At 56.4% G+C, this 23673-nt stretch overlaps 2 protein-coding genes, 2 long non-coding RNA genes and 2 other non-coding genes across 17 annotated transcripts in view; 2 read left to right on the top strand and 4 right to left on the bottom strand.

Annotated features, from left to right (window-relative positions):
• The window catches only part of HOXD3 (homeobox D3), a 27887-nt gene continuing 4214 nt past the window's right edge, over window positions 1-23673 (bottom strand). Inside the window, exons 1-6 of one of the 12 annotated variants that reach the window (XM_046943752.1) lie at window positions 12023-17123; window positions 11550-11833; window positions 7202-9550; window positions 6288-6371; window positions 2861-3412; window positions 1-2540 (exon numbers count right to left, since the gene is read on the bottom strand). In XM_046943752.1, coding sequence (XP_046799708.1) covers window positions 1792-2540; window positions 2861-3353 — 1242 coding nt within the window. In that variant the 5' untranslated portion in view covers window positions 3354-3412; window positions 6288-6371; window positions 7202-9550; window positions 11550-11833; window positions 12023-17123 and the 3' untranslated portion in view covers window positions 1-1791. Of the gene's footprint in view, window positions 2541-2860; window positions 3413-6287; window positions 6372-6450; window positions 6508-7201; window positions 10160-11549; window positions 17124-23673 lie in introns of those variants that run through there. The other 11 variants (XM_040703635.2, XM_040703634.2, XM_046943753.1 and 8 more) reach the window with 11 other exon arrangements.
• Window positions 7395-10970, top strand: LOC121111233. Its single transcript, XR_005861306.2, has 2 exons — window positions 7395-9669; window positions 9942-10970. It is a non-coding gene; the product is annotated as an uncharacterized LOC121111233 (long non-coding RNA).
• On the bottom strand, window positions 13583-13681 carry MIR1713 (microRNA 1713). Its single transcript, NR_035209.1, has one exon. It is a non-coding gene; the product is annotated as a microRNA 1713 (primary transcript).
• Window positions 15761-17354, bottom strand: HOXD4 (homeobox D4). Its single transcript, NM_001012293.3, has 2 exons — window positions 16649-17354; window positions 15761-16350 (listed from the first exon to the last, which is right to left on the bottom strand). The coding sequence occupies exons 1-2, from the start codon at window positions 17055-17057 to the stop codon at window positions 16046-16048; spliced, it is 714 nt and encodes a 237-aa protein (NP_001012293.1). The 5' UTR covers window positions 17058-17354; the 3' UTR covers window positions 15761-16045.
• Window positions 18133-18739, top strand: LOC107053815. Its single transcript, XR_001467491.4, has 2 exons — window positions 18133-18334; window positions 18464-18739. It is a non-coding gene; the product is annotated as an uncharacterized LOC107053815 (long non-coding RNA).
• On the bottom strand, window positions 18336-18445 carry MIR10B (microRNA 10b). The gene has a single exon (NR_031440.1). It is a non-coding gene; the product is annotated as a microRNA 10b (primary transcript).

Raw genomic sequence — 23673 nt, forward strand, 5'->3', positions numbered from 1 at the left:
TTAAAATATGTCTCCAATCAAAGTAGTTTATTCTGTTCCGGTTTGTTTACAGATCTACAACACATATATCCAAATCCGCTTGGGTCAAAGTGAAAGTTAACAAAAGATACACTTCTCAACGCGGCACGACATCGCTCAAATCGCACAGAGGGCAAAATAAAACCCCAAGTAACATTTTGTACCATTGCTGTCCGGCCAAACACCAACACCCGAAGGTGGGGAGGAGAGCGAGGAGGGGAAAGAAGGGAGGAAGAGAAGAAAGGAAAACGTGGCTGCGTTGGCCAGAACTGGAGGAGTTAACGCGTCTCTCACAATGGGAATTCCAGGTCCTGTCTTAGAGGATGCAGAGGGAGCTGCAGTGTTTGCAAACTGCAAAGTGAGCATCGGAGAGCTTTGTGAGGAATGCAAAGATCTGGTTCATCTTTAACTGGACGCTTCTAGATAGCAGATAGGGCAGTCTTCTCGGGGTGAAGCGTGCCATTGGGAGGAGACCTCAGTGCCTTGAACAGGAGTATCTCTGTGAGCCCAGTGAGGGGTTCAACACAGCTGCGTAACTAAAGAGGAGGAAACTCGAGGTTTCAGAGCATCTTTCCCTTTTCTCCTTTCTTTTCATCCCTGCTTTCTTATATTTATCCCATTCTCCCCACGCATTCGCTGTCCCACTCGTGGCAGAGGCGGCCAGGACCGTCCTGGCCAGGAGCCCCAAACCCGGCTGCACGTTTCTGATTGTCAATTTTCTTTCAAAGTTTATTTATTTTTTATTTATTTTTTTATGATAAAAAACAAGAGGAAAAGCTCGGGCTTCCAAAGATGTCTACAAAATTGATTTATGGTTAGTATAAAGACAACAGTATAAATAACAAAGGAGGCGGCAGCTGCTGCACGGATTGCTATGGAGACCCTAATGAAATTAGCGCTATCAGAGGGTGTGGGTTTTTTTTTTCCCTTTTTTTTTTTTCCCGCTAAGCTTCTAATTTCTTTCCTATCCCAGATAGCCAGAATGCAATTAAAAAAAAAATAGAAAAAGTAAATAGCCCACCGCAAGAAGGTGTGCGCTTCTACCCGGTCAATAAATAGGCGCGAGGCTCCGCGGGCAGGGCCGGCTCTGCACCCACCGCGGGGCCGGCCCGGCGAAATAAATACCCGAGAAATAATTCCCTTTTCTTCTTTCTTCGTGAAGTGTAACGGCTCCTTGCGTGACGCCGCGGTTTGTTTCACCCTATTAATGACTTACGACTCGCTGTCTTAATTAATCCTTACACAAACTACGAACACCAGCCACGGTTACGACTGCTCACCACTACGCTCCCAACGGCTCGGGCCGGGCGTGCTGACGGGCGGGGCGGCCCTGCGTCGGGCTCCCGAGTGTCGGCGAAGAAACTCTACCAATAGCCACATAAATACATTAAGACGAGGATAAATAATCAGTGATACAAAAATGTCTCGCTTTCAAATAATAAATAGGTATCGTTTAGTCCGATGCGATCCTTACGTTACGGAGGAATTCATAAATTAACTCGTCGGAAATAAGCTGGGCGCTCACAGCTGCTCTAACACACCTCAGCGCGACGCGCTGCTACCTCTACGTGATCCCTACGACTTACCTCGGGCACACCGCTACCAGCTACCAGTCCCCGGGTCGCGGCGTATTGCACTGCCGTGCTCCGAGCAGCTCGGAGCAGCAAAAGGGGCGGCCCCGGGGGGCACGCACCCGCCCCGTCGGCCCCGTCCCGTCGGAGGAGTGAGGTAATAGAGGCGAGCCCGCTCCGCTCGCCGGCGCCGGCCCGGCCGCTACAGGTGCGTGAGCTTGGGGGCCTCCTGCAGCCGTCCCTGAGACGCGTGGTGCGAGGAGAGGTCCGTGTAGGTGGGGTGGGGGTCGCAAGGTCCGTGGTGGTGGCCGCCGGGGATCTGCGCGGCGCAGCTGTAGTCCACGCTGGCGGAGGAGGGGTGCTGCAGGTGGCCCAGGTTGAAGACGGGCCCCGAGGCCGGCATCGAGTCCACGAAGTTGCCCCCGACGTAGACGGGGCTGCCCTGCAGGCCGGGGTTGCCGAAGCCGCCGCCGCTCTGCAGGGGGTGCGGCTCGTACTCCGCGCCCGCGTAGCGCTTCTGCTGCGGCAGGCAGCCGCCCAGCGGCGCCGTGTAGGCGGCCAGCCCGTACATGCTCTGCTGCGCCTTGGCGAACGGCGTGGGCGACGGCGCGTCGTAGCCCAGGCCGCCGACGGCGGGCAGCTGCCCCGAGTAGCCGGCGTGGGCCGCGCCGCTCAGCGGGGGGCTGCGCTCCGGGGACTGGCCGGCGGGGGAGTGCATGATGCCTTTGGCTTTCTGGTCCTTTTTGTACTTCATGCGGCGGTTCTGGAACCAGATCTTGATCTGCCGCTCGGTCAGGTTCAGCAGATTGGCCATCTCCACGCGGCGCGGCCGGCACAGGTAGCGGTTGAAGTGGAACTCCTTCTCCAGCTCCACCAGCTGCGCGCTGGTGTAGGCGGTGCGCACCCGCTTGGAGGCCGGTCCGGGGGGGCTCTTGTCCTCGCAGCTCTCTCCTGCGGGAAGAGGCACGGAGAGCCGTTGGTCCCCCACGAAAGCCCCCGGGGTCCCCCGGAGCCCTCCGCCCCTCCCGCTCCGCGTGGGACCGGGTACGGCCGCCCACACCTCTCCTCCCCCCCCCCCCTCCGCCCCCCGCACCCCTCCCTTCCTCCGCCGCCTCCTTCGGGGCCCTCGGCCCGTGAAGGCTCCGTCGGGGCCGCGCCCGTCGAGGAAGACGGGATGGGAGCCCCCGGGCCGCCCCCTGCAGCCGGGCTGGAGGCGCTGGGATGCAGGGGAAGGCCGTGGAAAGGACATCGGGCCACGGGGCGGGGGCTACCTGAGGGGGGGCAGGTGCTTTTCTGCTTGGAGTTCTGCCGGGACTCCTTCATCCAGGGGAATATCTGCTTGCTGAGGGTGGCGGAGGCCGAGCCGGAGGCGTTGGGCCCCCCCTTGGCTTTTTTCGGGGGGGGCGCGCTGGAGGGATTGGGCGGGGAGGACGGCGGCAGAGCCGGGGGCTGCTGCTCGCCGATGCCGGGAGGCTGGCTGCCCCCGGGGCCGCCCCCGGCCGTTCGCATGCAGCTGCCGCCCAGCTCGGGGCCCTTGGGGGCCGGGCCGCGGCCGGGCGCGGAGCCTTGCACGGAGCAGGCGGAGCCGGGGTACTCGCCGTCCAGGCCGGCCGCGCCGTAGGGCTGCTGGGCCGCGCCGTAGGGGTAGGCGTCGGCCTTGCTGTACGTGTAGCCCCCGAAGAGCCCCGCGTTGTCGTAGTAGGCGGTTTTCTGCATCTTGCTCTCTGCGATCGCCAAGGCCCGCGGCCCCTGCTCAAAGATCATTGACCGCCGCCCCGCGCCTCACGTCGTCGGCCCGGGCCACTCGCCGCCGCGGGAGCCACCTGGGGAGGGGGACAGCGGGGACACAAGAGACAGCTTCAGTGCGGGGCGGCGAGGGGCAGCGAGAGACTCCGGGGAGAGAGAAGGGACGCCAGGGGCGGAGTAGGGAGCATCGGGGAAGGAGCGGGGGGACACCGGAGAGGGAGAAGGGGCGCCGGGGAAGGAGCCGCCCGGGAATGATGGCGCTGTGGAGGAGCAGGCGCACATAACGGGGTCCAGAGGTCACTTTCTCGAGGCCTCTGGGGACAGACCACGCTCGGGGCGCGGCGGCGGGTGGGTGCCGTCCCCAGAGACCCTCGGGCCCTCACCGGCAGGAACCCCACGGCCGCCTGGCGCCACGCGTGCGCACGGCCGCGCGGGGCTGACATGATGGATGGAGCCGCGCTGCAGCCCGGCGAAGGCAGACAAACCCCGTCCCCTTTGTAAACCCGGCCTTCCTTCTTCCCCGGATTCCTCCGGAGTTAAAGGATAACCGACGCCATTCACTAACTTCACTTTGCACTATAAAGGATGTCGCAGGTCAGCTCCCCTATTTTAATTCCGTGATGAATTAAAATCCTTCACCCGACGTTTCTCGTCCCTTTCATTCGTCCTCAGCAGAAAGAACCTGAGACACTGGGGATTATTTTTAGGGGATGCTTTCCACTATAGACGTTGGGGACCTCTTTTAGCGGCCTGCGAACTCTCCCCGCTCCTCTCCCCGCCCCCCGATCGGGCTGTTGGGGCTGAAAATGGACGGAGCGAACCCCCCCGCGTCGGGCTGTTGGCGCATTTGGGGCAGGGTGATACCTTTCCCCCGACTGCAACGCGGGACTTCTGCTCTCTTATCGCAAGATGGAAACTCGCCCGCAGTTTTGCTATGGCAAATTTCCCCGTTCTTAATTTTTCGCTGTATTTTTCTCGTTGGGTTGGGTTCTGCTCTGACATTTTCAGTAAATCTAAAGATTAACGCACACGTGGGCTGACTATTTAGGTCCGTAACTCAGTGTGTCTTAGGAGCTCGTTGTATTCCTACAGGGCTCGAGCCTATTAACATACCAGACAAAAGTAGCTAGAAAAATTAGAGCAGTGTCTGATAATCATCATTTCTCCGGCCCATGCTCGTGCACCACCGCAATAGCACCGCTCTTTCCCCCATAGAGATTGGTACCGCCGATACGTTTCCTAAAGTTCCGCTGGGGCAGCTGAGCCCCCGGCCGGCCCAAACAAAGCCTGGGATTATCGGGGGGGCGGGAGGGATGGGGAAAGAGCCCTTTTCCTCTCTTGGGGAATGTTGGTGGAAGAGCATCTAAGGGAACGAGGGGTGGCGATTCAGATGGCTTATAATGAAGTACGATGATCTCGACGGGTCTCGTAAGTATTTTTGTGCAAAATAACTCCGTCGCCCGTTTCTCCCTTCCAGCGTCTGCGTTTTCGGGAGCTGAGGACTCCCGGTAGCACGGCGCTGCCATAAGTGTATGCTTTTATGTGCCTCGGAAAATAGAGCTCCCAAAAGGATGGGCAGAACCTTAAGGAAGAATATTGCTGTTAACCTGTTAAAAGCCTTATTTCTTTTCTGAAATACCAACTGCTTGTGAACTCTGCTTGAACCTACAAAGGAGGCTATGGGCCATAAATCACATGGACAATGCTCAACTGTTCGGTGGCTCATCTTTAGATCTTAAAAAGAGAGAGAGGGAGAGAAGGAGGAAGAGGGAGACCTTCCAGGTTTTGATTTTCCACGAGTGCAGGGCCCAGGGTGATGTTTTTGTAGCCGACACCAAAGCGAGGGCCCGACACTTGGTTCGGCCAGAAACGGCCTCCAGGAAAAAAGTGACATCCAAATGGCGAGGCCGAGCCGTGGGAGGTGGGCTCTGAGGGTAGGGAGCCGCGGAGTATCCACGGCTGCGCCTCACATTTCCCTTCCTCCTCCCCACAAAGGTTAACCTCAGCTGAACCGCCGGACACCGCGCACCATAATGGGGCTCTTTGTCCCAGCACCCGTTCCAGCGTCTTCGGGGCTGCCGGTCCCCCGCTGCGCGCCCGCGGAGCCCCGCGCGAGAACGCGCGCCCACCCCACGCGTGTGCGCGGCGGGAGCCGTGGTGCCGGCGCTCCCATATTAAGCAGCTCTCTACTAAAACTTCCCCCGCACTTAATTCCGCTTAGGATCAATATCTCATATGATACGGAATAAATAAAAGGCGGTGAGAGCGGCCAGCGGAGCGGTTATTAAAGCAGCCGGAGCTCTCAGGGTGCATATCAATGCACCTGTCATTGTGGTTTGTAGCAAAATTTATGACTGCGAGTGCTGTGGCAGTAAACGCTCCGGCCAGGAATGAAAAGGAAAACACTTCCCAAGCCCCAGCACTTTCAGAAGTGCAAAGCAGCCTGCGCGTAGGAGGGAGCCCGGCAAAAGAATTCCCCACTCGGCACATTTCCCGGCCGCCGGCCCGGAGGGAGCCCCGTATATAAGGGACGCGCCCGAGCCGGCAGCGGCCCGACACGCGGGCAGGAGCCGGGCGGCCCCGGGGGCGGCTGCGGGACGGGACGGGACGGGACGGAGACCCCGGCCGGCGTGGGGCTGTCCGGACAGAGCCGGGGCTGTGCCGAGCGGGGCCGGGGCACCTGCTGAGCGGGACCGCGGGCAGGGCGCTGCGCTGCGGCCTCAGGGAGCGGGCACGGACTCCTCGTCCCCGGGGAGCCCCCCGCTTCCCTGGCCGGGCTCGGCTCGCCCAGCCGGCCCGCTGCTTGCGGTGGGGTTCGTAGGCCCGTAGCTTTGGCCTGCGGAGCGGCGGCTGCGGCACGGGCCGCCCGTTTCCCGCAGCCGCGTTCCTACCGAGGGGCTGCCGCGGCGGGGGAGTGGGAGACGGATGGAAAAGGAAATTTAGAGAACTCACCACACTTTTGTTTTTTCTTGAATTTTGACCTTAACTGTGTGTGTAGGGTCTTCAGGTTCCTTTGGATAATCCTTGGGCGCGGACCTGCAACAGAAGTGAGAACTCTCAGCGGAAGCTGTTTTGTTTTGGACTTTCTTCCTTAGGACTTTGTTAATAAACGCACGTCTCGTCCGCAGCCCCTCACCGTGTCTCTAAGTCCACGTCAGATCTTTTACCAGACAAAGGGCAGACGCTTCTCTTCATTTATTAATAACGCTTTGAGAGAGGCGGGGAGCAGCAAAAAAAAAAGAAAAAAAAAAAGAAAAAAAAAAAGCGAAATACCCCCGGACTGCCACCGCCTCCATCGCGGCGAGGAAGAGGGGAGCGGGGGAGCTCGGCCCGGAGCGGGCAGCGCGGGGATGGGAGCGGGGCCGGGAGGGGACAGGGACGGGGACGGGATGAGAGAGGCCCCGAGCCGAGGCCCCCACCGCTCCCCGAGGCGCCCGCGGGCTCAGGGGGCTCCCCGAGAGCGGAACTACCGCGGGTCCTTCCCTCTGCTCCTCGCTCCCCATCCACCGGCCGAAATAGAAAGAGAGAAGCGAAGAAACCCCAGCGCTGAAAACACGCCGCAAACGTTTGCGGCTCGAAAGGCGCATTTTGCTTCTGGTTGTGTAAGGTGTCGAGTCGGGACTTTAAGAACTTCAGAGTGCCAGAAATCCCCCACAAAGGAGCCCGGGTCATTATAAAGACGATATCTCGCAGCCATAAGCCTTCGAAATGACCTTTGGCTCGGATAGCAATAACTCACCCCTTAATGAACAACCAACGGAAGCGCCTCCAATAGCTCACAACACAACAGACCCTACAACTTTCCTCCGCGTCTCCCCTCTCCCAGCCCAAACCCGGTAGGATGCGGCGTTACCCCTTCGAATCACCTTAATTTATGCCGGCAAACCGGAGTTGGGGAAGCGGAGCTTCACGATTACACACGGTGCTCGCTCAGGTTCTTGGCCCGGGCCTGTCCCGGGAACGTCTTATATAATATATGCACGTGGGCGTACGTCAACTTTAAGTGCTTTATTTTTTTAAGCAGAGTTCATTAGAAATAGCACTTTGCGGCCTGCGCGAGGAGAGCGCAAGTGGGGCTGCGCAGAGAGCGCACGGCCAGCCCGCTGGTGATGAGCCCGGTAAGTTTTCACTCTGCGCCTAATTAATTATCGACTTCTCTTCCTTTTCCGAAGCAGCCTCAGAAGCCGCTCTGGATGCGCGTTCCTCGGCCAGAGGCCGCCAGCCCCGCACCCTGCAGAGCCCCGACGTTCTGCAGCGCGGAGGGAACCGGGCGCTGCGCTCCCGCAGCCGCGGCGGAGTTCCCGGAGCTCCACCGGGGAAATCTTTACGATTATTCAGGCGTGGGCCCAATATCGGTATTATTGAAATTTTAGGTGAAGTTGTAAGTGAGTGCTTCCATCGAGCCAAATGAAATGCTGCTCGCAGTAATTGGATTCAGCTGACTAACTTGGCAGGCCAGCAGCTCGGAGGCATACAGCTAAGAAAAATGTTCGCTGCCTTTAACTTCCCATCGAGCAGAGCAACGCGCAGCACAAGGACGCGCATACACACACACACACACACACACACACACACACACTCACAAAAGCCGACAAGAAACAACTTCTTTCTTCCCTTCCCTCTCCTCGCTGTCCGGCCGCAGCCCTACCCCAGTACGACGCGGGGCTCTGCGCGGGGTTCCCCGCAAACACAGCCTGGGAGCTCCGCGCAGGCCGCGGGTCGGGGCCGGGGGAAACCGGCCCTGGGTTGGGGGAGGCAGCCGAGCTGCGGGGAGCTGAGGCCGCTCCCAGCGCTTCTGAGCGGCCGTAGCCCCCGGGCACTCCCAGGCAGGCACCGTCCTGCTGCTCCCACCTCCCGAACGCACCGGGACGGCTTCCCGGCGGATAAATGTCACCGCGAGCTGCAGCGGCAGAAGCCGGGGGCGCGGGCTGCCAGGTAATAGCAGGACTAAAACAACCGTGGGGGAGAGGGGGGCAGCAGCCACTGAGCGACACAAACGTGGGGGGAAAGGGCACGAGAACGCACCTGGCAGGAAGATTTCGGAAACCCAACTGAGGGGCTGCGTTAACCGACGAGCCTGTTTGAGATCGCACGTTACAAACCAGCACGCCTCCCCCCCCCCGCCACGGCAACGAGTATCGTGGTGCTCCATCTTACTTTGCAACGGGAGCATCCAGCAAAGTTGTCTCTCCCCCTTTTCTTTGTTATTTGCAATCCCCTCCTTGAAACCACCGAAAAATGGAGATAGGAGAGGGACGAAGCTTTTCCCCCAGCCCTTGGGAAGGAGTTTGCCTTTTATTTAAGCAGCATAATAAAAGACAGAGCTTACAGCCTCCAAGGAGGTGGACGTTACTCCACGCGTTATGGGCAGAGATTACAAACAAATTCCGGGCGGTCTCCGAGTAAAGGCGGTAATGCAGCCCCTGTGGGGAAAGGTCCCGTTTTGCCATGCAGTTCCTTACCTGTGTGCCCATTTATCACAACCTGGGCTCCTCACTTTTCAGGATGTGCGCTCGCGGTTCTTAGAATACATCCTTCCCCCTTTGTCTGCAGCCAGCACCGTCCTAAACCCGATCCTGCGGTTTTACAGACATTTCCACACCAGAATTCCCGATAGAATGAGAACAAGCCCGGGCTCAGCTACCAATAAAAGAGAGCGAGTGGAAATCGGAATTTGGTGGGGTTAAAAAAAAAAAAAAAACTCAACACGCGGCCCTTCAGCCATCAGCCTCCCGGAATCAAAGGCAGCAATTGGCCGCCTTCTCGTTTTGTTTTGTTTTTAAATCGTGCGGCCATTGATGAATTTTGGGGACGAGCAGGAGAAAGCCCTTTATAACCAGAAATATGGGCACTGCCTTCCAATACAGCCGGCTTTACCCACGTGATGCCGGGAGCAGCTCTCTTCGGGCCGAGGCGCGGCAGCTCCCAGCCAGGCCCCCCCCGCGCCCCTCTCCCGGCCCGGGGCTCCGCGCCTCTCCGCGCCGCACGGCGTCCGCACTTACGCGCCCGCCCGAGCGCCGGGAAAAAGGTGAATTCCGCGGGGTGTTCCCAGGGCTCAGAGATTGCCGGCGGAGGGAGAGGAGAGGTTTGGGACCGGCCGCGACCCGCGCTGCTCCGGCGGCCGTGCGCAGGGCGGAACGGAGAGCGGGGATTTTTGTTTTCTCCTTCTCCGTCCCAGGAGCGGGCGGGCGGCAAGGACTAACCCTGGCTGGAGGCTACAGAAGCGTTGGGGGAAAAAAACAACAAGAACTCATGACATTTGTGCGTGTGTGCGTCTGCCTGGAGCCTGCCTCCCCGCTCCCTGAGCAAGCCGAGCGCAGAGCGAACCCGATACGTATCCGTCATGTGTGCCCACAGAGCTCGCCAACAATTGCAGCTCTGTAAAATATATATATATATATATATATACACATCTATTGGGTTCTCTTTGATTTTCTAACGTATCTGTAGCTATAAATACACCAGCCCTAATCTAACATCTGCTATGATTTCATTACCATCCAAAGCACGGGGATGTGACAGTAACGTATTGCCCTACGATACCAACCGTAAGTGCATTGTAACATTTATCTAAATTACATTGCTTTTCCTGACTTTGCAAACCAGTTATAAAAAGATTGGAGTCCGGTGATGGAAGCGTAAGTTCAGTGTAAATTATTGTGTACGGCTTCGGATTTATAATCCTATATTTCTTCGAAACGACGCACTTAAATCTCGCCCCGAGTAAGAGGTAATGGTTCTTTATATCCTTGCCGCCTGCCATCTATTTCGGCGTCTGTGCGCGTCGCGGAGCCCCGCTCGTGTGCCCCCCGCGGCTCCGCACCCCGCGCCGTGCGTGCGGGGCTGAAGGGCTGCGGGGTTCGGTGCGGGGCTGCGGGGGCTCTCGGCCCGGCGCCCCCGGGGAAGTCCCGCAGCCGTGGGCCGCCGCTCGGGGGCTCCGAAAGGGGCCGTTGAACCTACGCGTGGAGGCCGGCGGGGAGATGGGTGCGCCTCGGCACCGCCGCCGGAACGAAGGCATCGCAGGGGGACCGCAAAGCTCCGAAGGAAACGTAAATCCTTCGCGCCGGTGGGACTCCGGCTTTGCGCGAATTTGTCTCCAGTAAAGGATCTAAGAGTTCTTCAATCGGAGCATATGTTCATAGAGCAATAAAACAGAAAGATTTACAGTCTCCGCCCGCCCCCCAGCAGCCTCGCACCCTTTCAGGAATTACTTATGATGATTTATAACAACAACTCCGGCAATTGTCAAACTGATAAAATAGCCCGGGCTATATGCGGGAATAAACGCTCTTACGAAGGGGCCGCGATTTATGTTCGGGTCCATTTTACTGCGTCTCTTGGAGGAGTTGGGTTTCCTTCCCGGGCCAACGGGATAATATAAAACTTCATTGATAAAAACGTGGGACTCGCGGTGAAGTAGCGAATCTGTTCCTAAGTCACTACCAAAGCACATAAACATTTGTCATCTTTGAATAATTGAATTAATGTGTTATTGTTTGAATGTATAATTCATAACATAGGAAACTTTGTCTCTGTCCTGCCACCGAAACGGAAGTAATAAAAAGCTGCAATCTCGGATTTTTTTCGAAATTACTCCAGCAAGGACAATAAAGAATATCCTGTTTGCAGAAAGCATTTCCAGCTGACGCCGGGATTTAAGAGAGAAGCCTCAGCCTCGCGGTCCTTATTTCACGGACTTCGCGGAGGGTGCCCTCGTATCAAAGCGACACCCCCCCCGCCCCCTCCCCGATTTTCCCCTATCGATCGGGGGCGAGAGGCGCTGCGGGGCAGGGTGCGCGCTTCCCTCCCCGGCGCAGAGCGCGGCCGGGCAGCAGCGGCGCTGCGGGCGGAGCGGAGCGGCTCTGCGCGCCCGCGGTAGCCCCGCTGTCACACGAGGCGCGGCACGATTTACGACCCCTCTTGAAAAGAAGTTGAGGGCCTCTCGGCGGCTCCGGCGGCGGGCGGCAGATGCCCTGACAGCCGCATTGTTCCGCTCCGCGCCTCTCCGCGCCTCTCCGCGCCCACCGGCAGCCTCTCCTCCGCCGCTCCGCGCCCCGCGTCCCCTCTCCCTGGGAACCAAAGGTCACCCGCTCCGGCTGCCGGCCGCGGCCGGGCTGCGAGCAGGAAGCGGCGTGCCCTATTTGTCACGGCTTTGACAGCTAAGTTCATTAAGGCTGAAATAAGAAGGAATAAAAGCAAAAAAGCTTTACGTACCGGGCGGCTGTTTTTTCGGCAGCTTGCACGGAGCTAGGTGTGCGGAGAGAGGGGCTGCGCCCTTTGTATATTATATTCTTGGGATCTCTTCAGTTTTCAAGTCTGATAGAGTCCTTTGCTTGGCAGATTAATGACGACTCCGTGTTTCTTAAGGGACGTGCTGAATTAATTATTTCGCGAATCACGTGGTCAGGACTTGTAGAAATCTATTCTTATCATCTTCCTCGCACTTTGAAATTCTGCCTGTTATGACTGTTCCTAGCACGATTATTTTGGTCTCTTGGCTTGCAAAAGAAAAAAAAAAAAAAAGAAGAAGAAGAAGAGGGGGAGGGGGGGAAGGAAGAAATCAGGGGAAAGGGCCGACCAACATGGCCGTTGGCAGCGGTGCGGCTCCTCGCGGAGAGGTCCCTATTTACTGTACTGTACAGTGCTCGGGGTGTGCTATGGACTGCGCCTCGCCTCTCCATTCTTACCTTAACGACTAGCGGCCATACAGCACGCAGAGCCGTATTGATGTATCGGGGTAACAGGAGGAGCCATTAAACGGCAGAGAGAAAGTATAATCGCTGAATGGGTCTCAGCGCTTAACGCGGTGCTGTGGATGCACGGCCCCCCCTGCCCCGAGGGCGCACGCGGGCCGCGCAGCGCCGCTCGCCCCTCTGCGCGGGATGCTGCGCTTTGGCCCCGTGCCCTGAGCGCGCTCCGAGGGCCCGGGTCCTCCCTGGCAGCACTCCTGGCACCAGCGCAGGGGATGCGGCGTTGGCTGAGGCGCTTACGCGGGGTTGGAAGACAGTGGTGCCTGCCTTGGGTGCACGGGGCAGTCTAAACTCTCCAAGTCTGTGTTTGTGTGTGATCTTTCGGTTGCGTCAGGCCAACGAGTGAAACTGAAAGGCGCTCACTGCGCTGCATTTTCAGCTTGTCGTTGCACCGTATTTTCAGCTCGACGTCGCGCTTCCCGGAGCCACGCATCTGTGTGGGGACCGAGGTGGCTTCAGGTGGGGCTCCCGCACCCACCACACGCGCACAAACCCCGCAGTCGTTCTAGGAGGGCTTGTTAAATGCAAAGCAGCGGCAAATGGGTGGCAGGCGCTTTTAACTGCAGCCTCAATGTAAATACAGGCTCCAGCTTGGCCTGGAGTCACACCACGATGGCGGGGCCATCGGCAGACCTGTTCAAAGGGACATTTGGACGGATGCAATGCGGAGTCACTCGTCTCTTAGCATGGTAATGACGGGAGGGACAGGTTTTTCGCACGGACCCGCCTCGGAGGGGCTGCTGGTACAAGGTACAAAACAGAATCGATTTCTCTACACCTTTTATTATTTCAAATGCATATGGAGGGCTTACATCAAAATTACAGGCGACAATCAGTATAAATAACGCTTTGATCAACGGCAGCAAAATATTTGCAAAGTCTGTAAAAGCATCACACTTGAACAGAGACCAAAGTATTGCTGGGCAACGCGAGCATTTAACAAAGGCTTCGACACACAGCGTTTCATCCATGGTAAAAACGAGGGGTTCCCTCTCCCGCACAGAATGACCCCGGAAGAGGGTTAAAAATCATAAAGAATAAATCTCGGGTTCCTTTTCCACGGGTGGTAACGGCCAGTGGGTGCTCCTGGTCGTTACTGCCCACATTCCTGACCCTTCGGAGCATTGGCAGCTGGAAACCATTTATTTGCGTTGGTGCTTTCTGCCTCCAGCTCCCATATTCCCGGGGCTTACAGGGCAATGACAACTCTGTAAACTTGCGGTGCCCCGGCCTCGCTCAAAGGGACGTGCAGAGGGCTATGGGAGCAGCGCCTGCTGAAGCCAACACTCGTCCCGGAGATATTAACATTTCAAAAGGCAATGAGCCAAATTCTGCTCGCAGCTACATCCTCGTTTGACTGCAGTGGGCGGGGGAAGGAAAGCTGGGAGCAGAATTTGGCCCTCTAACTTGAGGAGCGATCTCGCACGATAAGGAGCACAAAGCGAGGTCTGCTTATCCCGGGACATTATTTTCCGGCCTGGCACCACAGAGGCCAAACTTGGCATCTCCCTCCCGAGCACCGCGTTCTTCCCTCTCCGAGCCAACTTGTCACAGACTTTGAGCGGGCAACGGGGGGCCGGGAGGGGTATTTTCAAGGGGAGCAGCCAGGGAGAGGATTGTTCCTTTCTTTTTCTTTCCTTCCCCCCACCCCCCCCCCCCCCCCCCCCCCCCCCCTTTTATCCTAGGTTCGCATGAAGAGAGAAGGGAGGGCTTTGGTCAGCTCCGGAGACGAAACGCAGGAATTGGATGGAACAAAACTTGATAACTTGCCCGAGGAATTCCCTCCCCAAGCGCCGCTGCGAGCTGCTCTCCATGCCAGAGAAAGGGAAGAGCAGTTTGGGTCCAAAAGGTTAAGGGTTTAGAGGTCACTCTTCCCGGCTGAAATACAACTAATCGAATAGAAAATTTGTCCTCTGGGTGAACCTGTTCCTGCAATTTAGCCGAACTTCAGTAAAATACCTTTTCAGCTTCTCAACGTGAAGGCGTCAGAAAAAAAGACGTCTTTACTATGTATGAACTCCGTGCTTTTTGTCGTAGAAACAATGATGCGAATAATGCGGGAATATCCATCTTTAATATCACGACGTGGAGATATTCAAGTATTGCCATGTGCAAGTCTGAGAACTGGGCTAACCCCGAGGAGGAACAAAGAGTTTTCTCCGGGCTCTAAAACAAAAGAGCAAGTCTTACAAGACACTGTGCGGACTGCTAGGGATGAGAAAAGGGCAGAAATTAACCGCCGCCCGTAGTTAATCCCGCCGAATGCCCTCGTTCTGAAAAGCTCGCCCTTTATTTTCCGACTGATTCATGCCCGTTTTTGCGGTGTTTTCCCCAACGAGCTCGGGGAGCGGCGAGCCCTCGGTGGGAAGCACTGAGCCCAGACACGAGCACTTTAACTTACACCGACGTTTCATCCTCCCTTTACAGAAATGCAGCTTCAGCACTCGCCCCGGCTTTCCTTCTTTTCCCTTCTCCCTTTAATAATGGGATCATCCGGTTAAAATCTCGATGCGATGGTCCCTCTCCCAGGCTGCCCTCGGGGAAGGGAGATAAGGGCTGAGCTTAGATCGCACGAGCAGGGTGTAAGGGGCAGGTTTGGCTGGGTTGGGACTCAAAACGCAGGCTCAGCTCACTACAACTTTGGCACGATGCAAGCAGCAGCCATAGGCAAAGGCGGTTTAAGAGCAGCTCCGCTCCCGTGCAAACCTCCCCTCCTTCCCTCAATAACTTGCTGAGATTTCCAGCAGTTTCAGCCATGCGTCGAGGGCTGCTTAAGAACAATCACCGCCCTCGCGAAAAGAACCCAAACCAAACGTACCCGACAAACGTAACACAGACCAAAACAAGAAAGAAATAAAGGAAAGGATCTCAATAAACAGAGCACGGAAACAAACCAGCGACCCATCCAGCCCATCCCTCTGTTGGGCAGCAGGCAGATCTAAACCCAGGCGGAAATAACGCGCGTAGCTTTGAGCTCTGAGCGGTTCTGACCATCCCAGAAATCACATTGATTTTTTCACTCCGGGCTTTTCTTTGTGGTTTATTTTTGCCTTTTTAAATGACGTATTGCTGGTTCAAAGTACAGCGCCGAGCGGGGCGGACTTTGGGAAGAGATTCCAAACCCGTTAGCCCCTGTGGCACACGGTACGGAGCTTCTCACAACAAAGAAGGAAATGCATAAAATGGGACCAGAAAGTTGGATACGTTCAAGACAAGTAAACATCATACGTGGGTTCATGAGTCTGGGAAGGAGAGACGCTGCATTTCAGCCCCTCTTTCCCATTTTTGGTTTGACTTTGTTTTGTTTTTTTTTTTTTAATCTTCACTCTTCTACATAACAAATAAATAAATACGCTAACACCATCAGGACACAAAATAACCCGTTTTCACTTAATTCCTATGCACATCTTCTGAGACGTTATGGAAATGAGTGAGTATTTTCATTACACCAAGTAAAGGTAAAGCAGCACAAAAAAGTTCACAAACGCGAGGCTTTGTGTTCAAATAAAGGACTGTGCCATAAATTTCCTGTCCTCGACATGCCCCAAAAGCATCACACTCGCTGTGCGGGATAAAAAGACAATTAAAAGCAAAATAATAATAATAAAATCCCAGAATAAAGCATCAAACCTTCACTTTCAAATCCCAAACTGAAACACAGGACAGTTTCATTTTCAATGATTTATTACTTTTTATGGACAGAAGGTCTCGTTTAAGACTTTCCCAATTCCTACTGCCTGTATGATGCTTTTTTTCCCCCCCTTTCTTTCTGTGCTAGCGAGAGGCAAATAAAATAAAGTCCGGAGTAGCGTCATTCAGTCTCCTTTGTACCACAGTACCTTACGGAGAGATGGCAGTTTCTCGAGTCCTTGGCTGCTACACGCAGGTTCTGCTTGGATAGTGTCACTTATGTACAGTACTGGTCAGAATCGAAGGATGAAATGGAAAATTTCACCTCTTCTATAAAGTTGTCAAGTCAGTCTGATGGTCCTTGGGAACAGTCTGTAAGTGGGGGTTAGAAGCGGAGGAGGAAGACCTGCCCTTAGTGTTGGGCAGTTTGTGGTCTTTTTTCCACTTCATTCTTCTGTTCTGAAACCAGATCTTGATCTGGCGCTCAGAGAGACACAAAGTGTGCGCTATCTCGATACGGCGGCGCCGGGTCAGGTACCTGTTAAAATGAAATTCTTTTTCCAGTTCTAGGACTTGCTGCCTGGTGTAAGCTGTTCGGGAGCGCTTAGGTTCCCCTCCGCTGTAATTGGGGTTCACTGGGAAAGAAACACGGAGAACTTTACAGACCGAAGGGGGACTTTCCGCCTCGCCTTCCCACGCGGCCCCAGGAGCGCTCCGGCGGTGCCCGGCGCGGCCGTTCCGCGGGGCCGGCTCCTACCGCGGTTCCTGCGCGGAAGAGCCCCGCACGCCGACGGCCTATTTCCTCGGCAATAAAAATTTACGACGAGTGTAATTGGCCGCCTCGCCTTAAAGCCTCGCCAGGGCTCGAGCGAGCATCCCTGAGGACACACGCGGGAGCGGGGTAGAAGAGCAAAGTAAGAAGAGGATCCTTACCCGAGTTAACATGGACTTTCTTCATCCAGGGATAAACTACTGCTGGCTGCTTAACTGCTGACCCGTGGGGGGCTTTGAGGGCTGGCTGCTGGCCGCAGGCTCGGGAGTTGGACATTGGAGGCGGAGGACAATGCTCGGCTTGGCCGGGGAAGTGGCTCGGAGGGGCGGACTGCTCCTGTCCGTGACCCCGCGGCTGCACGGCAGAGCCCTGGGCACCGGCGCAGCCAAAGGGCTGCTCGCTGTAGTTTGACCGTGGGTAGAGCCCCTGGTGCTGGAAATCGGAGCCCTGCGAGGCCCCGTAATACTCGGCCCCCTGCTCGCCTAGGTAGCTGCTCTGCAAATATTCCTCGCAAGGAGGAAATTTGGGATCCACATACTTAGAGTTCACCATATACGAACTCATGGCCATTAATTTCGGAAGGTAGAAAATACTAATTTTTCTCGTGTTGTCTTTTTTTCTCCTTCCATAGAGCCCTCCTACTTGCTGTCAACTGAATAAAGTTAGGCGTGCATGTGACCGGCCCGGCCAATGGGGAGGCGGGGAGCCGATCACCGGATTTGTGTGCGCCTCAGAATTTCCACGAATTTAACTAAATAATATACGCGGAGCTGAGCGACCCCTCCGCGGCGGGCTTCGCCCTCCGGGGCCGATCCCGGAGTTTTGGGGCCATTCCCCGCGTGCGGCCGCCTCCCTGCCCCCAGGTGCGGGCAGCCTTTGTCTGAGCAGAGCCCTCACCTCCCCCTCACCCCCCCACCCCTCCGCCCCATCCGCCGGGCGGGATGGCCGCCGGGCTCCGATACGAATAAAATCTCGAGAGAGATGCGGGGCGAGGAGTCGGAGCGGGACGTGGAGGGAGGGAACCGATAAGGAGGCGAGGAAAAGAAAAGACATCAAAGAAGAGGGCAATATGATGTACAATAGATCTGTCCTGTCTTTGTCTCGCAGAGGTCATCCAAAAGTTACCAGAATTTCGTTCTGCTGAATAAAATTAGGCAATCAGTAACTTCTCATTCACTTCGCGACCTCAACACGTACGTGTGCACACGTGGGCACGCACGCTCGCTCGCACACTCACATACAAAATCTGCGCGTGTGTGTGCATGAAAGCGTCCAGATAACGAGAAACCGTCCACTTTTGGCCGCTAAAGTTCAGCCAATTGCACTGAGACGGCTTCTAATTGGGTTACAAACATCACGGGTTTCAAGAGAGAAATTCGGTCTTCGCCCATCAACATCCTTCCTGGAGCGCAAGGAAATACGTCCCAGTGAGCCGAGCGCTGCTTTCGCCGCTGTCGTAAATATTTGGGTGAGATTTGGACACACGACAGGGGAATTCTGGCAGCGCCCAGCACACCGGGCTCATTTATGGGGCTTTTGTTAAAGATTCGCCCACTGATTGGCAGAACTCCTTTTTTTTTTTCTCTCTTTCTTTTTTTTTTTTTCTTTCTTTTTTTTCCGGATTTTTTTTTTTTTTTTTTTTTTTTTTAAGATCTCCTGAGATGACCCGTTTAAATGCACGGTCTGCCAGCGGGAGGTAGGGCTGAACGACCAGGGGAATTCTCAGAGACCTTCTAAAATCTGCTTAATGGGAGAGAGGAGGCAAAACTTTGGGGCTTTCTCCGTGTTCAACACGCACACGTCTTTTGGTTCCGTCAGTGCCCAAAGCCCTGACCGTCTGCAGAAAGGTGAAGTTTTTGCATCGACCATATATTCCCCTAGAATCGAATCTGTGACTATATGAATATCACACAAATTCGGTTCTACAGGGTATATATAGACAACGTAATAACGTTCTGTTTTCACCTACCCTACAGCAGCTCCCTGCAATCCTTACTGTCTTCTGAGGAATGCCAACTATTCGGTGGGGACCGAGCTCAGAAACACGGCTTTGCAGGAAGGTGGGATTTCGGGAAGGATTCACGGCTGTTATTATTGACGAAATGGAGCTTTACGACTCCGCACCAATTGATGGCGACGAATTTCGGCTAACGCATCCTCCCAAGACCTGCTGACGGCTTTAGCGCTCGCCCTTTTCGTCCTTGCTACAGAAAAACGGACATTCCCAGTTAAAAAAAAAAAAAAAATCGCTATTTAGGATGTGACTAGTTAACACCGCACAGGAAATCGAGGGTCCGTCTATTTATCCTGATACGAACCTGAAGGCGTTCTATCTAGTTAGAACTTTCCCACTCGGGGAGGAAAAAGAAAATCGAAACAGAAGTGAAACAGCCGACAGCAGAGACAGCGATGGGTGAAAAAGACGGGGGTAGAGCCGGGGTGAGCGGGTCCGGGGAGCGGGGGGCTGCCACGATTACCTTGGTGCCATTCCGCTGCTCTATGCGCTCCATTATCCCGCGGGAGCCGCAGCGCGCACCCTCCCAGGTTCTCCCGCGTAGCGTTTATGGTGAAGGGCAGGGCGAGAGGTCATCCCAAATCATTTGCAAACACATCACCAAGTTTCATTATTTTTACTTTGCCGACAGCAGCACACTGGAGTACCAAAGTTCACGAATTGTGCCTGACCCAGCTCCTCGCTGCTGTCCCGCGGTCAACCTCTTCTCCTTCCACTATGTGAAACAGGCGACATAAGGGCAGATAATGGTGGGGTGCGGCACGTCCAGGCGCTGCGGAGGGCGGATTTGGGGCTGCCGCGTTCACCCGAGCGATGAGCACCGCTCTGCTCGCCGGGCTCCATCTCGCAGCTGCCTGAGCTGGGGATGCCGTTTGGAAACAGCTGCTTTGCTACGGCTGCGGTGGTACCATCCTCACAGCAAGTGCACCTCGAAACCACCCTGCGTCCCCATTCTCTTTTTACTTTCTTTTTTTTTTCCCTTTTTTTTTCTTTCTCTTTTTTTTCTTTCTTTTTTTTTTTTTCTTTTTTTTCTTTCTCCCCCCCCCCCCCTTCCCCTGGCTTATTTAAGCCTCCTCCCAACTATTTCAGAGCCTCTTCCTGGTTTCTCCTCCTCTCGCCGAGGGGAGGGGTTCCCCCCGGGGTTCTATTAACTACCGACCGAAGGGGCAGGGAGCACAACCCCCCCCCCCAAAGCTCGCCCGTGGGGCAGCCCCGGGAGCGGAGCAGCCGCCGGGGGGGACGCGGAGGGGCCGGGGAGCTGCAGCCCCCTCTCTGCCTCATCCTACGCATTTTCATATTTGTTAGACGCTGTGACCTGCGTTTCACCTTATTGCACGACTTGCTCAGACAGGTCAAAGCCAAAGAGTTATTGATGAACAAAAGCGTTATATATTCACCTCCTGTTCAACTGCCCATGCAGAGGGCTTTTGATCTATCTGCCTTTTTGTATTCCGGTTCATAATCTTCGCGCTAAATGTACGTTAGCAGAAAACGAGTAATCCGTACACTGAGGGCCGGCCCTAAAACAAAACGCCAAGGGCACCTCCGTGGCGCGGGGCCGTGCGAGCAGGGAATTACCTACGGGACTAACCCAAAAACGCAGCGCTCGGGGCAATCGTTTATCTCGCACTTAAAGGGCTCGAAAACCCACATCGCCACGTAGGGTGAAACGAGAACGAGAACCGAGCGAGAAGTAGTGAAAGAGCTTATTGAGCAGGGGAGGAAACGGGGAGAAACGCAAACAAACAGAGCTCCGCTCCTGCGCGCTCCCCCATCGGAGCACAGCCTGCGGAGCGGGGAGGGCAAGGCGCACGTAATGAACCTTCACAACACACCGCAGCCTTCCCCTTCCGTCTGAGGGACGAGGCAGAGCCGGCCGGAACGGCAGCACCGCCGCGTGCAGCGGCTCTCTGCGTGTCCTGCAGCACACTGCGCCGCTCCCATCCTCTGCTTCGCGCGGCACCGGCACGGACCAGCACGGAGCCGGAGAAAGCCGCCCCCTCCGCACCGTGCCCACCTCCCCCGTGCCCCCTCCCTCGCCCCCCCCCCCCCCCCGCCCGCCCTCGGCGCTGCCGTCCGGCCCTACAGCGCAGCACTGCCTGCCCGGCCCGGGCACCGCCACCGCTCCTCCTGCCCGGGCTGCTCCAAACGAGGCAGCAGCACGGCTCCGGCCCGAGCCTCCTGGAGCAGAGGGCAGCGCCCCGAGCCTCCCGGCAGCAGCCAGGCACCTGCGAGCCCTATAATAAACCCCTCTGCCTCAACCACGGCTGCCCGCAACGTGGCACCGCACGACGGTCCCCAAAGCCTTAACGCGCTGACACGGCTTTGGTTGGTTGTTGGCAGCCACATGCGGCACAGATACGGCGCTTCTCATTGCTCCGCTCTGAGGGGGAGAAACGGTGCTTTCAAAGCACTCCGATTCCGAGAGAAATAAGAGGTCACTTACCGAGGGTGCCCTTCCATGGTGCCGGACCTGTTGCAATACAAACGTTTGTTACTGCCGTATTCCACACGCGGGTGATACGTCTGGAGAAGTGTTACAGAACGCGGGTGATGGATGGAGGCAGAGGAGCGGGCAGCATCCCGCGAGCAGTGCGGTGCTGGGGCGGGCGGGCGGGTGGGATGAGGTGGGGTGGGATGGGATGGGGTGGGGTGGGGTGGGGTGGGAACCCCTTCTGAGAGGAGACCGTGCGGCACCCGGGCATCCCTCGGCCAAGCGCCCTCCCGGTCTGCGTGTGAGCGTTCACCTTTTAGAGACATAGTCCAGATTTTATAGCTGATAATTACTAAAGGGGTGGAAAGCCAGACTCCCTCTTTCACCGCTGGGAAGGAAAAATGAAAGAGTAACAAAGGCCTTTTTTTGGGGGGGTCGTTTTGTGGCGTTTCAGTCACTTCTAAATGAAATATTCAGATCGCCTTCGCTAAAACGTCGCCCGGAAAACGTCACGGTGTGCAGAGCAGCACCGCATCCACGCTAAGAGCGGCAGAACGACAACTCTATGGGAACAAATCTCGGACCGCTCAGAGCCCGTTTCCCTTTAAGATCACACAATTATCCAACAGTAAACTCGAGCCACGCGTCTTTGTTTGCGTTATAGAAGGATGAATCTGACCCGAACTCTCCTTCCAATCTTTTAAGAACTGAGTTCAAATATAACATTAAGGAAGACAAAAACGCACATTCGCTCTCATGCTCCCCAAAAGCACCGTATATTTAGAAGGAAAACGCCAGTATCGGTTTTGTTTTGTTTTCTTCTTTTGCTGTAAGCCAATCTTCAACTCCAATATTGCATCTCTATGGTTTATTTTGGGGAGCCGTTGTACAACAGCAATAGCCCGGGTATCGATAGCTGGCTTCCCTGGATTGTTTTTATGTTATATACATACATACATACATACACACACATACATATATATGTATTTCTTTTAGCTCTGAGCACTCCGGATAGCACTGCGAGGTCAGTGCAACATCATCAGCTCTTCGACTCCAAACATTACAATACTATGCCTTTCTCTCTCTCTCTCTGTCTCCCTCTTATTATTTTTTTCCAGGCCAGTTTCAATGAAGATCTTCACCACGTTCGCCAGCCTCGGCCGGGGCGCAGCGAGCCCCCAGCCCCGCCCGGCCCATCTCTACCTGCCCGTTCCCGCAGGCAGAGCCCGGGGCCCATCTCCCCGCCCGCAGTGCCCGGAGGCGCGGAGGCACCGCAGCCCGGAGGCTGACGCCGACTTACTGCGCGCCCGGCGCGGGGCCGGGGGGAGAGGGGGCACCGGGGAGCGGGGCTGCCCGCACGGCCTCATTCCCGCAGACGAATCCCTGCTAACACTTCCCCGATTACTGCTTCCAGGAACGAAAGCATCTGCACTTGTACGCTCTTAAACTAATTTATGGTGGGAATTATATTTTGGCTTGTCAACTCTCAAGCCATAAAACAAAGTTTATTGGAATCACGTGCTCCTAAATAGCCACTCAGGACCTATCTCTGCGGAACCATAAATAACCTTCGGCTTTAAACTTTTATTCGCTAAATAAAGGTCCGCCGGCTGCTCTGTAAGCGGGTGCGGGGGCGGGCGGCTGGTCAGCTACGCGACGGCTTTGGGGGGAGCATCCCACAGGGCGGTGGGTGTGTTCCCTGTCCCTTGGGCGGGGGGCGGTACCCCTCTCTGAGTGCCACCTCTGGAGGCACAGAGGAGCGCGTCGGGACAAAACGCGGAGTTAGCGCGGGGCGGGGGTCCGTCCCCCCCCCGGGTGTTTGTGGCATTTCAGTCAGACGGCCCTGGAAAGTGGTTTTGGCTCATTCCGTTCGAGCTGTGCCGCGGCTGCGGGCTCGCCAGGCACCGAGGGGCGTCTGCGAGCGACCAAACTGCTGGGAGCAGCGGGCACCGGGCTTTGGGAGAGAGGGAAGTGTGAAGGCTGCCGCAATTAGATCTTTGAGGACTGGAAGTTTGAGGAGAGCTATAAAACAATAAAACAGCTCTGGTGTGAAGGGAGCAGGGTGTGAGTTAGCAAATGAGAATTTCAAGGAGCCCGAGCACAGGAAGTCAAACGTCCCTGGAGTCTCACGGCCGCGTCCGCACAAAGAACCCGGGCAATAGCTCTCTATCACGGCTCCGAAGCGGCCCAAAGCTGCTGAAGCCCGGGCCGGGGAGGGTGGTCCTTCTCGAGGGGGAACGGGCCACGGTCGCCCCGTCGGGGTCCGGCAGCGCACGGCCGCGGACAGCAGCACATCTCTCCGACTCTGCCTCTGGGGCTCTGCTCTGCACAGCCCGGCCCGCGGCGGGGGGCACCGGCCGGCACCTGCCTAACGCCGGGGCGGGGTCTCCCCTGCTCTGCGCTCGCTGGGCCGAGGAAGTGATCCCAGGCACCGAAGTCTGAGTTTAATTAAAACGGGCCCTTAGTTCTCGCCCGACTCCTTAGCTTGTTCGACTCTTGTTCGATGCCCTCAGCCACTCGGCATCACCCACCGGCTCCCGGCCCGTGCCTCCCGCCCGCTGCGAGGGCAGGTGGCTGCTACCCTGGCTGCTCAGAGGGCCGGCAGAGCTCGTGAGGTGGAGGTGGGAAGAACGGGGAGAGAGGGGAACCGTCAGTCCCTGGAAGATGGGGAGGGCGTGGGCTGAGGGCAAATGCGTCCGGGAGGTGCGGGGATGGGAAAGGACTGTGGGATCCGAGGG

Source organism: Gallus gallus, chromosome 7 (genome assembly GCF_016699485.2).
Source record: "Gallus gallus isolate bGalGal1 chromosome 7, bGalGal1.mat.broiler.GRCg7b, whole genome shotgun sequence".
Taxonomy (NCBI): domain Eukaryota; kingdom Metazoa; phylum Chordata; class Aves; order Galliformes; family Phasianidae; genus Gallus; species Gallus gallus.